General features: G+C 34.8%; 1 protein-coding gene across 2 annotated transcripts; it reads right to left on the reverse strand.

The window, feature by feature from the left end:
- Positions 1-3,421: 3,421 nt before the first annotated feature.
- LOC127100378 (vesicle-associated membrane protein 714) lies at positions 3,422-7,874 on the reverse strand. 2 transcript variants are annotated; one of them, XM_051037521.1, is made up of 5 exons: positions 7,761-7,874; positions 7,327-7,617; positions 4,874-5,064; positions 4,070-4,233; positions 3,422-3,905 (listed from the first exon to the last, which is right to left on the reverse strand). In XM_051037521.1, the coding sequence occupies exons 2-5, from the start codon at positions 7,541-7,543 to the stop codon at positions 3,815-3,817; spliced, it is 663 nt and encodes a 220-aa protein (XP_050893478.1). In that variant the 5' UTR covers positions 7,544-7,617; positions 7,761-7,874; the 3' UTR covers positions 3,422-3,814. The 2 variants fall into 2 exon arrangements, with proteins under 2 accessions (XP_050893478.1, XP_050893477.1); XM_051037520.1 differs by having other exon boundaries at positions 7,327-7,779.
- Positions 7,875-17,313: the final 9,439 nt, after the last annotated feature.

The raw sequence follows: 17,313 nt of genomic DNA on the forward strand, positions 1-17,313 counted from the left end.
ATGTTATAACATCTGATATAAGTAGGGGTGTTCGCGGTGCGGTTTGAGATGTTTTGATGCTAAAAATGATTTGAACCGCAAGAGAAAAAAGCATGCGATTTGGTTTGGTTTAGTTTGCTTTTAGAAACCAAACCAATATGGTTTGGGTTGGTTCGGTTTTTTTAAATATTTTTTATTGAGCAATACATACACATATAGATAACAACATAAGTTTGTGTTTAGTCATTCATACACTACCAAATAACATTAAACTTATCACATTGGCACAACAACTTTTCATTCAATATACAAAAATCAAACTAGACTAGACAAAAGTGAATATAAAATATTAGCATAAAATAATATAAAAAACATTACAGTATAATGAAGAAGAAAAAAAGGAAAGGAGAGATTAAAGAAGATAAAAAAGAAATAATATAAGATATGCAAGGTTAGAGAAGAAATGTGCGAAAAAACGTAATTGGAAGATACAACGGTAGCATAAAAATGAGAAGATGAAAAAGAAAGAACATAAGAGATGAGATATGAGAGTAGAAGAGGCGAGATACACATGACAAAAAAGATGAGAAGAAGGTGCAATGTTACTACAAGAGAATTGAGAATGGTAAAACTGAAATCCTAAGTGTGAGTAAGAGAAAATCATTCGTAATTGTAAGGCTAAGACATAAGACATAATAGGTTTGGGTTTTTGGTTGGATATGGGATAAATGATGTTTGGGTTGTAACATAATGCAATTTGTTTCAGTTTGGTTCGAATTGTAAAATACAAACTACAAACAGAACCGAATCGCGCGGTTTTGTTAAAAAATGACTCAAACACATCCAAATCAAATGCGTTTTTTTGCGGTTCGGTTTGGTTTGCGTTTTTCTATTGGGCTGGTTCGGTTTTGAACACCCTTAGATATAAGTTTCTGGACGTTTGAGGATGTTTGGGACGAAATTGGAGAAAGTTCGGAGGTTCTGTAGTGCAAAATCGTGTTTCTAGTAGTGCAAGTCTAGGAGACCTCGCTTGGCGAGCTTGGCCCTGTGAACTTCGCCCACCGAGTTGTTGTGCTCTCCTGGAGAGGATGACATCACATAGTTTTTGTTCGCTACTGGAATTGTAGTAACTTGAGTTTTGAGACTCGGATTGAGGCACGGTTGGAAGCGTTGGAAAGCTAACACATAGAGCTTCATTATGGAAGCGCCTTATGAGATGAATTGTCATGTTTGAAGGATATATATGTCATGAAATATGTGTATAACTGTGTGACTTGTTGTGTTTGCGTAATAATGAATTGATGTTAAAATAATTTAACATTATTGAGTGTTGTATGTGAATATATAGTTGACGGGGTGTTACTGTTTGGTCACTATTTTGAGGTATTTTAGTGTTGTTTATTATTTATTGTGGAATTAATCAATTATTGTGTATTGAGAATGATGTTGTGCATAATTATGGTTAACACATGGTGATAATTTTGGTGATATTGCATGTTGTTGAAAATCATGCATTGTGGTATACGGATTTCGGTCCATTATTTGTGTGCTCTAGCCCGATGGTGTGGATTCAGGAGTGAATAGTTGGTTTCAGATGGGAATCAGTGAAGCGTTATTAAAGGTGTTAGTAGCGAATTGGTGTGCTCTGGTCCGATGGTGTGGATTCAGGAGCGGGATGGACATGTGTTGTTCATAATGGTACTAGATGCATAAGTGTCATGTTTTGTCGTGAGTCTCTCTCTCTCTCTCTCTCTCTCTCTCTCTCTTCTCTCTCTCTCTCTCTCTCTCTTCTCTCTCTCTCTCTCTCTCTCTCTCTCTCTCTCTCTCTCTCTCTCTCTCTTCTCTCTCTCTCTCTCTCTCTCTCTCCTCTCTCTCTCTCTCTCTCTCTCTCTCTCTCTCTCTCTCTCTCTCTCTCTCTCTCTCCTCTCTCTCTCTCTCTCTCTCTCTCTCTCTCTCTCTCTCTATATATATATATATATATATATATATATATATATATATATATATATATATATATATATATATATATATATATATATATATATATATATATATATATATATATATATAAATAGGCATGGGATTATGGTGATGTTGATTGTGTATTAAATATGTGTCATGTTGTATGTTTCTCTATCTTCACATTCTTTACATTGTTCATATAGAATGTTGTTTCTCATCCTTTTGCTTCATGTTGTCCATCATGGCCATCTTGCAGATAACCAGGAGTAAACGGTTGTTGTGTGTGGAAGGTGGCTTGTTGGAGCTACTCTTCGTTTTTTTATTTATCGTTTTATCGCAATTTAGCGCTTTTAGTGCTCTGGTCGTGTAACATCGAGGACGTGAGTTGTTTTGTTTTTGCATTAACATTTACTTTGGTGCTTGATAAGTTTATCAACTATTATGAAGTTTTATTGAGGGTTTTATAATATGATTTCTGCTGCATGTTGATAATTGTTGAATTGTGTTTTTGGGTTGTCGTTGGTGACATCTTAAATTATCGAGTAATGCTTTATACATAAGTTTCTTGGTTTAGGGTGTTACAACGTGCATCTCCGTAAAAAAAAAACTGATGATATGATAGGGTTTGTAAGCTTCTTATTGATATACAACTTCTATAAATATAGTCTCTCACTCCATTTTCTTTACATAAACCAACACAAACCTAAATGAATACGCATCCTCATTTTGCATTTGTATATTTCAATGGTGCAAAACTCTCACTTCAATTTTAGGTCTTCGGGGACATGCTTCTCATTGATCTGAAATCCAAACTAAATACTCTTCTGTGATATAAAGTATATCAGAGAGTTATCAAACTTGAGTACCGTTCATCCTCAATTGACAACAAAGAAAATATACGCTTCACCATGTTTGAACTAAAGACATGTGATGATTTAAAGATTATGTGGAGTAACTTTTATCGTTACCCATAAAAGATCTGATTGAAGTGAACACAACGATGATAAGATCGACCGAAGATATTCTAAGAATGTTGCAAAATCCCTAACCACAATTTATAATTAAATGTAATATTAAATTTATATTAAGATTAACTTCTATCTATGTAATATTTATTTTAAAATTAATTTATGTTATTCTATTATTTTGTCATTGCTTATGATTTGAATTAACAAAACGTATTTCAAATATGCATTTCCAAAAAATTCATTGAATATTGAACTAATGAAGGTTACGAAAATGCCTTTCTGGATTAATCTTTTAAACAAATAGAGATGCTTCTCCAAGTAAGATTTTAACAAAATAAAGATTTCTCTCCGTAATTTAATCTGAGATGTGTGAAAAAAATTCGTCCAAAAATACATGATACATCTCTAATCGCTCCCTAGATAATTGTGACTTTTCACGGTGGCTAGTGTGAGAAACATATATTATAACATGGTGGAAACAGCATTTCCCACGATTTATTACCAACTTAAAATACTAAACCAGCATTGCGTTGAAATGTGAAGAACCGTTCCTCAATTAGACATACAGGGTGCTTGACTCTAAATTTTCAATAGCAACGACATACAAAAGCACTAATGTGTACAAGAAAATTGCAATACTTTATAAACAATAATGTAAAAACCTAGACCATAAAAGATAATAAAAATCCACATTTACATAATGATGTCCTATAATCACAAAATAGCACCACAGCTGGCTTTCGTGTGTAATCTTATAATAAAGAACCAAGAACAACGAAAGGTTTCTAGATCCTTTACCAAATTTTCCCACTCAGCTCATACTACTGAAGTTTCCAAGGTAGATATTGACAGGAATCTTGACCATTGCAGAGCTCAGAAAATATATGAACCACCAGGAGAGACAATTAAGATCTGCAGGATGATAGAGTAATGCCACCGCAGCAAGCAGCAATTATAAAGTAAAGGAGTAAAACAATCAAGCACGTCAATAACGCCCTGTCAAATATCAAAATACAGAGTCAAAGCAAGGATAAGACAAAAATGCAAAATAAAATCCATTTTTCTTTTCAAAATCCAAAGAATTTTTGGTACTCCGGATAAAAAAATCTTTACTTTTCAAATATATATTCCTTATAATTAAGGAAAGAAATTTCACTCACAAGAGTTTGAAATTTTTCATCCAAAGAGCTCTTCGAAGGCGCTTCGATTGCTTCCTAAAGTGAAATGAACTGTCTTGCATTGTTGCTGTCTTGTCAACTAAAAGTTCAATCCGGTCACCTCTCTCCAATATTTTCTCAATATTATCCACCATGATAGTGTGTATCTGAATGATAGAGTGAAAATTCTAATGTTATCAACTATGTCATAGGATTTAAACAGCCTTAGCGTATCAATGACAAGCATTAACAACTTAATTGACATTTACAACATCAGAACAACTTAAAATCCAATACACTCTTCAGAAGCTAGCTGCAAAATAATCAGCATATGATGCTTTTTGTAAAGGCACTCAGCACATTTCAAGTCAAGAGAGTAAAACTATACCACTTTTACTTAGTCTACAAACTCTATACAAAGATAAGTCCTATATATAATAACTCATTGTGACATTCATTTTTACCTAAACTAAAACTGGAGAATAAACAAGTGTATCGAAATCATATTAGCATTTTTGTGTTCTGCATTAGCCTCACAAACCAGATGGGTTGTTGTTGTTATAGCAATCAGATAATTATCAGTTCAAGTTGGCTGTCACTCGCAGTGCATACCAAGGAATATGGTAAATTTATCAACAGAAAAAGAGTTGCATAAACTAACAAGAGCGCAACTTTCCCTATCATATCATGAACTTTAATTAGTTTCTGTTCTCATTTTATAAATGTACTAAATAAATAAATTGATGGGGCGGAGAAACATCAAAAAACAGAATAAGGAGGGATAAAGATTTCTTTGGAATTACTTGCCTCGCCAACTTCACCCCTCACACGATTGAGTGTATCAACACTGGGATTACTAGAAAAAAACTCCATTTGCTGATGCAAAACCCTTGAAAACTCATCATTCATTGCATAAGCTGGTGCATAATTGGCAACTCTGCTGTAGTTCTTCATAAACCTCATTTGGATATCTTCCAAGTATGAGAAAGGGATTCTCCCTGGATAAATAAAAAATGGGGCATAGTAAGCACATGAAAACAGTAACAGAATAAGATGGAACAGTAAGTTCTTGCTTCATGACTCATCGACTACAAATATGCTAATGACCGTTAGTCAATGTTGATGCAGAGATAAATACACTAATCCTATAAATCAATTTTTGAACTGATCGGTTTTCACAAAGAAAAAAAAGAAAATTCACAACAGCTTGGACAAGATTAAATTGAAGGTAATAATTATGTAGTCAATTTAAAAAAACAAAAAACTAAGATTGTTTTCTCTGATAATAGTTTGTAGATGTCTGGAGCCTCAAATGAAGTTATAGATCTACCTACCAAATACAAGCATAATATTACTACTAGTGAACTAGTTGACAGATTCTAGGAATAATTATAGCTAATTGCATCATTGGAATAAAATTGACCTTGTTGAAAGTGAGATGCATAGCTGAAAATGTATTTCGATCTCAAGAGTCAATATTATAAAGCATTATATGAATGTTATTGCAAATTTTATGCACTTAACAGGAAGCATCATTAGCTCTGTATCTTTTATTATGTACTAACATGAATGACACTCATGTAACATGCAATACTTGCTAAACAGGCTCAACCAAGGATTACCCAAGAAAGGAAAACAATGAAAACCTAAGAGCTTGCCTGGTCTATTTATGCTTAAAAAAGTAGTTTATAGAATATTTCACATAATATAAATAGCAAAAAAATCTGTTTGATGAGTTTTGTTTTGAGAATAATTATATAATAGTTTGAGGACTGCCATATATGGTAGGCATGGTTTGAAGTGAGAGTTAAGAATTTATGGAAACAAGTGAAAGAAAATATAAACTACTAAAACAGGTTATCAATTTATACTGAAACAACAGAATATGAAAACAAATTCCAATTTGTATGGCTAAAAAGTAGGCATCAAATGGACATTTTGGTTTCCTTAAACCAAAAAATTGTTTCAGAAAAACAATAATCAAACTGGCCCTTAATTTTCTCATAGTGAAAGAAGCAAACTGTTAAAATGAAGGGTAGGTTTTTGTTTCAAAAAACATGGAAATAATACTAACACTTCTCCATTGGAGGACAACGAGAATCCATATACAACTTCTCAAGGAAACCTTCTTGGATCATGTTTTGAAAACTCAAATGATTACAGTTCTAGTTAAATTTGACCAATACTCAAGATACAATCTTAGAGATCAAGCTTACCCAGTGTGCAATCTGTATTCTCATGGATTCAAAGGGTGCTCTTTTAAACTGTTGGTCTCATCAATATTTGGGATGAGGTTCAAGCGATCTATTGCCTTAAGTTTAGGCCGTACTAATTAGAGCAGACATATATAAAAGTGTTATTAAGCTGTAGATATGAATGCCTCATACATATGTTATAAATATTTCTTTGCATGTCACGTGCTCGGTTAGGTATATCTAGGTTGGTCTACATCCCTCTAGCTCTAAGCCTGAAAGGTAAAGCTAAAGAATCAGTCTGATATATATGGATGGTCTACATCCCCTCGAGTTCCAAGCCTAAAGGGTGAAAGAGCTTAGTATAAGCCCAAGGCTCAGTCTGCAGTGTCTGGACAGTCCAGTTTCTATAGTTATTGAAGGTTCACAGACTCTGCTCCTGACAATTTCCTTACGGAAAAGTGTCATTCCAAAGCAATTACTGCATCAGACATGGTGCCACACCATATACCCAAGATGCCAATTGAATGAAGCCTCTGTTTGATTCTGCTTCAAACGTGATTGCAAACTTTGCATTATCAATGGAGAAAGTCACACCACTATCAAGCACAACCGAAGCTAGAAACAACCCTCAAGACCACCTCTCCGCAATACAATTGAATCTCCTAATGGATGAACTAACAACACACAACATAAACAATGATGCAGACTTCAATTACACCTTTTTTTCAATTTCAGCTCACGCAGTTGATTCTCAAGTATTCGAAGATCAATTATATGTAATTAAAAGCAATCAAAGACCAATTATTCTTAATCAAAAGATTCAAAGTCAACCCTATCTCCTTTCTAGAGAGAGTAGTGATTCTTCCATAAACATCTTTTTCAGCACAAACATTAAGTTTTCAATTTTTAACTTTAAATTTACTAACAGATTATCTCAATTTTCATCCAAGCAAAATTACTCGCCTCAAAAGGAATTCAAACTAGAGAATTGAATATTGCAGCAATTAGATCAAAAACAGTAATCAAGAAAACAAATGAACAGAGAGAAGAACAGAAAGTACTCACTTCCAAAGGTGTCATTGGCCATACAAAGGAAGGCGAGGCCATCGGATCGGAGTATGTGGAAGATATATCTATCCTGAGAGAAGCAAAGTCTGGAATCCGATTCGGTTGGAAGCTTCTCAAGTAAGCGACGAGCGACGGCGCCTGTATTGCCGGTGACGGCGCTGAACTCCGCCAAAACCACGGTGCCTCTGGCAACCAAAGCATAGAGGATCGCCATCGGCAAAAAAAAACTTCGTCTGCTACAAGCTAGATCTTTGAGATTGTTTCCATGGAAACCGGAATCAGATTATACTGCGTTCAAAACAAAACGTTGAAATCAAAATCGTAAGCTATTATTTTGTTGTTTTGTTTTTATTTTATGAGGTAGGGTTGAATTTTGAATTGAAAAAGGGTAAGGGTGGATTGGTTCGGGATTCTAAGAGTGGGCTACATACCGGTGTGTTTCGCTGTATTGGTGGGACGGGATGATAGAGAGAACGTACATCCAACGCACGTGATGCTGTTTACTCCTTATTGGTTAGTCACCATTTTTTTCCTTTTGTCGTGAGTACTAATTTTTATTTTGCAAAAATTTAAATTTAAATTTTTTTTGGATTCTAAAATACAAAAAGATGAAAGTGTAGGAAAAAAACAACAAAGAGAAGAAACTACACATAATCAAGAGATCAAAATAATCGGTTGAATTGAACTACTCAAATTTAAATCATATGAAAAAAAAATTAAGTTTGGTATTAGTCTAGCACGAAGTTTAAATTTTAATATGATCAAATATTTGGTCTAAGGATAATTATTCTGAAATACTTTTATCAAATCTTAGGAAGAGAAGTTTATAAGCCAATTGCTCGACTTCGGGCGAGCTCACGTTGGGTGATATGTCGTTAGAAATGGGAAAAAGTTGTCCAATTGGACTTGATTTGCCTGAGACGAATCCGTCATACATAGTTGATGAGATGCCCAATCACTAATTGGTTGTAGGAGTGAGTGAGAGGGGAAAATCGCTTTCTCCACGATTTCAAGGAGAACAAGTCTCCTATTAGCCATGATTTCTGATCAGGGAACTATGGCAAACCGTTATTGACTTTCTAGCCCATACCCAATGGGTCTTTTATAAATACCTCAATCCCATAATTGAGGAGGATCCAATCTTTCTCCCATAATAAAAACATAGAGTTTCTCACAATCCTACGCAGGTTAATCCTAAACATAGCCAAAAACTTTAAACATCGCAAACAACCTTACACAGTAAGGTGTTGTCCTCATTGTACTTTTTTAGCAAGTTGTTCGGTAAATTAGCAAGTGTATTAATCTGTCGATGTAGTAATAATAGGAAATCTTAAAGTATCAATCTCAAAAACTGTGCGATGATATATGGTTCGAGTTTCACTTTAGTTAAACAAAAGTAATTGGGGGTTTTGATTCAAAAGAGTAAATAAATAGTAAATTTTGGAACTAAAGAAACAAACCACTAATTGACTTAAACAGTAAAACAAATGCAAGATAAATCACATATTTTTAATGTTCTGATGATGATAAATACAGAAAAAATGATGATTGATCGCAACCTCAAACATAGGTTGTTGCTTGTCATCAAGCAACTTTTTAGAACATGATACTCATGTTAACTCAGATAAAGTAAAAATCTTTGAGACTCTTCTTAGTTTCTGCACAGCTATCCCAAACTTAAAGGTTGTTATTTCAACAATAATCTCAAACTTAGAATTAACAAATATCCTATAACTCAACATACAAACTTTGAACATGGTACGAAGGTGTTTGGGTATTAGGTTAATAATATGTGATAATAATAATAAAAAAAATGGATACAAACTCAAAATTGGTTAATGAGGGATAAATATAATGAAAAGGGATAGCTAAACATGCTCGGAGTTAATAACAAAAAATGTGTCTCAGTGTGTGTTATCCTGCATATGAAATCAAATAAAAACGTACACAAGTTCTGAATAATAAATGCATATCGGAATACTCTCTCATGGTGAACTTTTATGTTTGTCTTTTTTTGTCATCATCGAGTTGGTTAGAGATGACAACCTACACAGTACCCCTTATTGGATGTGGCTTCTCAGTCAGTTACGACAAACATATTCAACTTTCAGTACATCTAAATTAAACCATATTAGATCATTTAGAATAATAATTTTGTGAGTCAACATGCACAAAGGACAAACAAGCATTTAGTCTGGGGAGTTTTCGCATAACCGATAAAGCTATAAATCATCACGATAACAGAAAAATATGTGAACAAACATAAAATAAACCAAACGAAAACTCAGGACTTAATTTAAACTTACCAACTATAAATATAAAATACGAATACCTCAATTGGGTTGCCTCCCACATAGGGTTCGTTTAACGTCATTAGTTTGACGCCTCATCATCCATGTTAGGATTGATACTTCACCTTCCAAAACTTTTTAGTTTTCTTTTTCGAGATGACGAAATCATCTCTTCCAGTGATAAAGTCTACTTTGTATAAAAAGTTACTCCATATTTCTATAGTCATACTTCGATGTCACTTTTTATTTTTGCTCCTAGCTTTTGGAATGGAATTTTGAGTTTTTCTACTCGGAGGTGTTGGTGGAGCTAACATTATGTGAGAGGTTATTCTTGAGACTTTTATGGTGGTAGCCTCAGATTTTTCTTCCCACACATGTTTTGATCATGCCTACTTGATAGTGATTACCTTTTCTCATACTTGCTTCCTATTTTCAGGCACATTTAAAGTTATTTCATCATCATAAGCTTTTAAAGTGAATGTGCATTTTTTCACATCGATATTGCATCGGCTTGTAAGCAAGAATGGTCGATTAAGAATGAGAGTTGTCTCTTCATCTTCAGGCATGTCCACGATCACAAAATCAACTAGGAAGCTAAGTTTTTCTGTGATAACCATCACATATTCAGCTACCCCATATGGATACTTTATGAAGTGATATGCAAATTTCAAGTTCATATTTGTATCGACGCCCTTTCTAATTAAGCTTTTGATAGATGTACAATGACACCAGGCTCACACTAGCTCTCAAATCAGTCAAAACCTTCTTGAAAGTTCTGGCTTCTATAGTGCATAGGATTGTGATAACTCTAGGATCTTTCTATTTGATGAGGATTCTCCTATCTTATGATAATGCATTAGACTTCTCAGTAAAGGTTACTGGCTCATCTCTCATTGTTCTCTTTTTAGAGATTATATCCTTCATGAATTTTTGGTACATGGACATTTTCTATAGTACTTCAAATAAAGGAATATTGATCTCCAGCTTTTTGAACATTTCAAGACATTTAAAAAAAATCTCATTTAGATTCTTCTTCTTTATCCTTTGAGGATCTGGTAGCCTGATTTTTGATTTGCTCTCCTTTTTATTTTTCTCTTCAGTTGGCTTTATGGAATACATAACCTCTTTTGATTCTTTCTAATTTTCCTCACTTCCAGATCTACCTCTATGAAATAATAATCATTTATTGTCTTTTCTTCTTCATCTTTAACAACCTTCTGACTTCTTGTTATGACAACTAGGGGTGGCAAACGGGCATGCCCACCCCGTTTAGGCCCGCCCCGCAAAAGTCCGCAAAAAAACGGGGCGGGGCGGGGCGGTCATAGTTGAGGATGCGGGCCTAAAACTTAGACCCACCCCGCAAAAAAGTGAGGGCGGGGCGGGGAAAGCCCGCAGGCACTGCACTCTTTAAGCCTAAAAATGCAAAAATTTATATAAATACAAGTGCCCGCAAAAGCCCGCGAAAAAAACGGGGCGGGGCGGGGCGGACACATTTGAGGGTGAGGGCCTAAATCCTTAGCCCACCCCGCACAAAAGTGCGGGAAAAACGGGCATGCCCAGCGGGCCGAGGCCGTTTTTCCACCCCTAGTGACAACATTGACATTGGTATGATCTTTGAAAGTAGTGCTCGAAGTGCTCATTTCTGCCTGTTTTGAGACAAGTAGTTTCTTTTTGAATTACTTCCCTTTTTAATCTTTGCAGATAGTGAAATCTGATTTCTGGCATTGTGAGCTTTTCTTTCTTAGTTATGGTATCAACAACATTTATATTCCCATTATTTCTCGAATTTGGTATCAATAACATCAAGTCGCACCTCAATATTTTGCAAGTCATCAATGATCTTGTTAAATTATGTCAACTAATATACAATGAATTTGTTCTCTACCAAGCAAAATGAGTGGAATTGTTGTTTTTACCATAACATGTGAGTCAATAAATTGGTCATATACAATGATTCAACCTTGACCCGCATCCATGCCACATATTTCTCCTTGGTGACTTCCCTTAGAAATTTACCTCTAAGGTACAAGATAATGGAACTCTTGATCTTGTCCACCATCTTTGTCTTCTCTGCTCGTGTTAAGCCTAGAGGCATCAATGCATTACATTTCAATGTTTTACTCAATTTTGTTGAATTAAAAATGTTTTCATCTTCACTTTCCACAACTCAAAACCGTTCTTCCCGAAAAATTTCTCAATATCCCATTTAGAGTTCATAGTGTTGAGCTATAAAGTTAACCCATTTTCCCCCACTATGGGAGCCATATGTCGTGAAATTGAAATATCAAAAGTTTAAGCATACCAAGAATAATAACTTATGAGACAAATAACAACGACAACCAAAATAAATATCCTCAAAAAAATTTCAATATGCCAATTAGCGTAAAAAAATTACAAAATTAAGAAGAATAAAATAAAGTGACAAGTACACACAATATTTGTTTACTTAGTTCAATCAGACCGATCTACTCTAACAAAGTGAAGTTCTCTGATTCATTATACTTAACTAGTTTTTACAAGAGATTACAAGATGAGTTACATGAAAATAAGAACATCTCTTATTTTCTATCTAAATATTTCTCAAACTCTTCTCTAATTAATATATATATATATATATATATATATATATATATATATATATATATATATATATATATATATATATATATATATATATATATATATATATATATATATATATATATATATATATATATATATCACACAAACTCAGAATGCTTAGAAGTGTTTTCCAATTCCTTTAGAAACCATCAAAGATCTCTCAATTCAAAGAATATAAAATTCTAAAACCCTTTATATCTCCGTGTTTCTCTCACTAGAATTTTACCTCTCATGATTTTGTACCAAAAAGAGATGAAAACGTCTTTTATAGGTGTCAAGGAAACTCAACGAGTTTTTCCTAAAATGCATTATGTTTCTAAAAACATTGAAATGCATTGTATTCCTTGCAAACTCAATGTGTACCTCCCAAATGTTGTACTTTTTCGCGAACTTTTTCTTGAAATTTTAGAGTTAATCTCTAGAGTTCTTTTAAATAATTTGCTCTTTAATTAAAACTCACTTATTATCTGAGGTCAATGACTTGTTCATATCAATTTTTTTAATATTTAAAAGTTTTTGAGTTATAAATATCTACAACTTATTTACATTAATATATAAATGTAAATAAATGATGCTACTAGAGATTGATCGTTAGACCAATAATTTATGCTAATTTAAGAATGTTTTTAATCATTCTAAATGTATCATTTTTTTTAATTTTAATTTTGTTTTTATTATTAATTTAATACTATAACTATTTAACCTTTATTAGTTTATGTATAATTTTAAATTAAAGAATAACATGTTTTAGATCTTACCAAAATAGTCGGTCTAATCTCGAGGCGAGTGAGACTATGGACTTAGCTCTCAAAATTTTGAAACCCTTAAAATTTTGAAACTCAATGTGTACCTCCCAAATGTTGTACTTTTTCGCGAACTTTTTCTTGAAATTTTAGAGTTAATCTCTAGAGTTCTTTTAAATAATTTGCTCTTTAATTAAAACTCACTTATTATCTGAGGTCAATGACTTGTTCATATCAATTTTTTTAATATTTAAAAGTTTTTGAGTTATAAATATCTACAACTTATTTATATTAATATATAAATGTAAATAAATGATGCTACTAGAGATTGATCGTTAGACCAATAATTTACGCTAATTTAAGAATGTTTTTAATCATTCTAAATGTATCATTTTTTTTAATTTTAATTTTGTTTTTATTATTAATTTAATACTATAACTATTTAACCTTTATTAGTTTATGTATAATTTTAAATTAAAGAATAACATATTTTAGATCTTACCAAAATAGTCGGTCTAATCTCGAGGCGAGTGAGACTATGGACTTAACTCTCAAAATTTTGAAACCCTTAAAATAAGATAATTTCTTAAGGCAACATATATATTACCGAGACACCACGTGAAAATACTAAATGCCTCCATATTTCTGAGATGTATCTCTGAACGCACCTTGAAATATTAAATGAACCGGAGAGGCATCTCCGTAAGAATTTAAAACATATACAATACATCACATTGATATATGTTATGCAACCCTCATGTTCCTCAGCCTATTGTATCTATCAGCCATAATTCCTATAAGTTAAAGTAAATCAGACAATTAATGCAAGCAAGCAACACTACAAGTAAGAAAAAAAAGACTGAGAAAATTCCTGAGATGCATCTCCGGTTACTAGAAAACTTAAACATCAAAAAATTATTTATATGCATCTCCGAAATTTTCTCCAAGTTAGCAGGCGCGTCAATGACGCCAATGGACACATGCGAACACAAAAAATATTGTTTTGATCATCATTTTCCGCCAACAAACATGTTTTACACTATGTCTAAACTATCATTCATGCAATTTCTACTCATTTCTAATCTTAATCATCAATTTCTACTCATTTACACAAAAACTCAAAAACTTTTTAAAACATAAAAAAACTTACAATTTTTCAATTTCCTTTAGTATTGGATGATGTTGATTGAAGATCCTTTAAGCTTGATTGTTTAATTTTGTACTTGGTAATGGCAAAAATATTGAGAGAGTTTGAAGAGGTTTTGAGAAATATCAGAAATGAGGAACAAGAAGGATTCTTGCGCGATTTAAACTCCAAAACATTTCGGAGGTCACATTCCGGAGATGCACCTCCGAAATAAGTTTGAAGATACATCTCCGAAATATTTTAAAGTTAACTGAGAATTAGGTGTATCTGTTAGAATTAGGAAATAAAGAGAAAGAGGAATTCTGTTATGGTATTCATCCCAATGAAGAAGTTACAGTAGGTGCTTATATATACTATAACAAATAGAATGACAGCTAAGCATTTTGCTACAGTAGAATATAATACTAACAGAATGACAGCTAAGCATTTTGCTACAGTAGAATATAATACTAACTTATATCTCTAATATTCCCCCTTAGAAGCTGAGGGTGCTTCAATCAAACATCTTTTGTTGAACACTCTAAGTTTGTCACGAAGAGGAAGGAACTTTGCTGCAGAAAGGGGTTTTGTCAAAGCATCTGCCCACTGATCTTGAGCAGGAACATGAGACACAATGAGGCTTTTGCTGAGGACTTTTTCTCTCACAAAGAAAATGTCCAGTTCCATGTGTTTTGTCCTGTTATGGAGAACAGGATTATGGGCCAAGGAAACTGTGCTTAGGTTGTCACACATAATTTTAGGAGTGTGAAACTGACAGTGAAGTTCAGTGAGGAGAGACTGAATCCACAGCATTTCGGCAGCCAGTTGAGCCATGCTTCTATATTCTGCTTCTGCACTGGATCTTGCCACCAGTGGCTGCTTCTTTGACCACCAAGAAATCAGATTTGGGCCTAAAAACACACAAGCACCAGATGTTGACCTTCTGTCATCAGGGTCAGCTGCCCAGTCAGCATCACAGAAGCCCAGAAGAGACATAGGTTGATGCCTGAGAGCAGGTTGAAGAAGTAATCCATAATGAAGTGTACCACTTAGATACCTTAGGATTCTTTTCACTGCTTTCCAGTGCTCCTCTAGAGGGTTAGACAGAAATTGGCATACTTTATTAACTGAAAAGGATAACTCAGGCCTAGTTAATGTTGCATACTGAAGAGCACCAACAATAGAACGAAATTGGGTGGGATCTGATAGTGTGTGAGAGCCTACTTTGGACAGTTTGCTGCTAGATATCATGGGAGTTGGCATTCCATTAGCAGTAGACATGTTCACCTTTGCAAGCAAGTCAGTCACATATTTAGTTTGAGAAAGAAGTAATGATCCATTAGAAAGATGTGTCACCTCAATGCCTAGAAAGTAGTCCAGCTGTCCTAGGTCCTTGAGAGCAAACTTGTTGTTGAGACTTGCGATAAGATTATCAATGAAAGAAGGAGAATTTCCAGTGATAATGATGTCATCCACATAAACCAACATCATTATAGTGAGGCTGCTAGTGTGGAGAAAGAACAAGCTAGGATCACACTTACTGGCCTTAAAACCATGCTGCATTAGGGAGCTTTTGAGCCTATCAAACCAGGCCCGGGGAGCCTGTTTTAGCCCATACAAGGCTTTGTTGAGCTTGCAAACAAGAGACCTGTCAGTAGCTTCAAACCCAGGGGGTTGAATCATATACACCTCTTCCTCAAGAAGGCCATTGAGAAAAGCATTATTAACATCTATTTGCTTGATGGTCCACCTGTTTGTGACAGCAAGGGTGAGGACAGTCCTGACAGTAACAGGCTTCACCACTGGAGAAAAAGTTTCAGTAAAATCACTGCCAGCCTTTTGATGAAACCCTTTGGCAACCAATCTTGCCTTATACTTGTTGATAGAACCATCCGGGTTCTCCTTCACCCGAAAAACCCATTTGCAGCCTATGGGCCTCCTTGACTCAGATGGAGACACCAAGGTCCATGTCTGATTTTTCAAAAGAGCTTGATATTCTTCCTGCATTGCCTGGAACCAGTGAGGGGAAGCCAAAGCCTGCTTAACAGTAGTAGGTTCCATATGGGTGAGTAAAAGGGTGGGATGGATTTTGGGTTGCACAATCCCATTTTTGGCTCGAGTTGTCATAGGATGGGCATTGAGAGGATTGAGAATATGAGGACTGGGAACAGTACTGACAACAGGATTAGAATTAGCGGCAGAATTGGAACCAGACCTGTCAGAATTAACAGAACCTGGTGAGGAGGATGGTGAGATTGTGCTGGCTTCAGCTAAGTCAGAAAAGGCAGGATTGGGTGAAGGGGAGGGAGACTGAGATACATTTTGTTGGCTTGAGAGAGGTAAAGGGCTGGATGGAGATGAGAATGCAGTATCTGCAGCTGAAGGGTGATTAGAGGTTGATGAAAACTGCCTGTTAAGGGAAGAAGCAGTGGGACTAATATGTTGGAGAGGAGGAACACGGTGAGTGGGAATAATGGGTGGAGAGGCAGCAGATGGGAGCCAAGACATGTTAGAGGAAGTAGAGGAAGTGGAGGGATGGAAGAGGTCCAAATAAGGAAATCTGGATTCATGAAATAACACATCCTTAGAGAGATAAATATTTCCATCTGCTGCAAGACACTTGTATCCTTTATGGACAGATGAGTATCCCAAGAAAATGCATTCCTGAGATCTAAAAGCAAGTTTGTGGGAATTATAAGGACGTAGGAATGGGAAGCAAGCACAACCAAAGACACGGAGACTAGAGTAGTCAGGAGGTTTTTGCATTAAAATGGAGTAAGGGGACTGGTTTTGTAATGAGGAACTAGGCAGCCTATTAATGAGATAGGCTGCAGTGACAAAGGCATGATCCCAATACTTGAGAGGCAGCTTGGAATGAGCAAGCAAAGCTAGGCCTGTTTCAACTATATGACGATGTTTGCGTTCAACTATACCATTTTGATGATGAGTATAGGGACAGGTGAAACGATGGACAATACCTAACTCAGTAAGATATTTGGTGAAAGGCTTGAACTCACCACCTCCATCACTTTGAACTCCTTTAATTTTGCAATTAAATTGGAGTTCGACCATGGTTTTGAAGTGAATGAATTGGGTGAGGGTATCAGATTTTAACCGAAGAGGAAAGACCCAAACAAATCTAGAAAACGCATCAACACAGGTGAGAAAATATGTATAACCACCTGAGGAGTGAATGGGTGCA

The sequence above is a fragment of the Lathyrus oleraceus genome, chromosome 7 (genome assembly GCF_024323335.1).
Source record: "Lathyrus oleraceus cultivar Zhongwan6 chromosome 7, CAAS_Psat_ZW6_1.0, whole genome shotgun sequence".
Classification (NCBI taxonomy): Eukaryota; Viridiplantae; Streptophyta; class Magnoliopsida; order Fabales; family Fabaceae; genus Lathyrus; species Lathyrus oleraceus.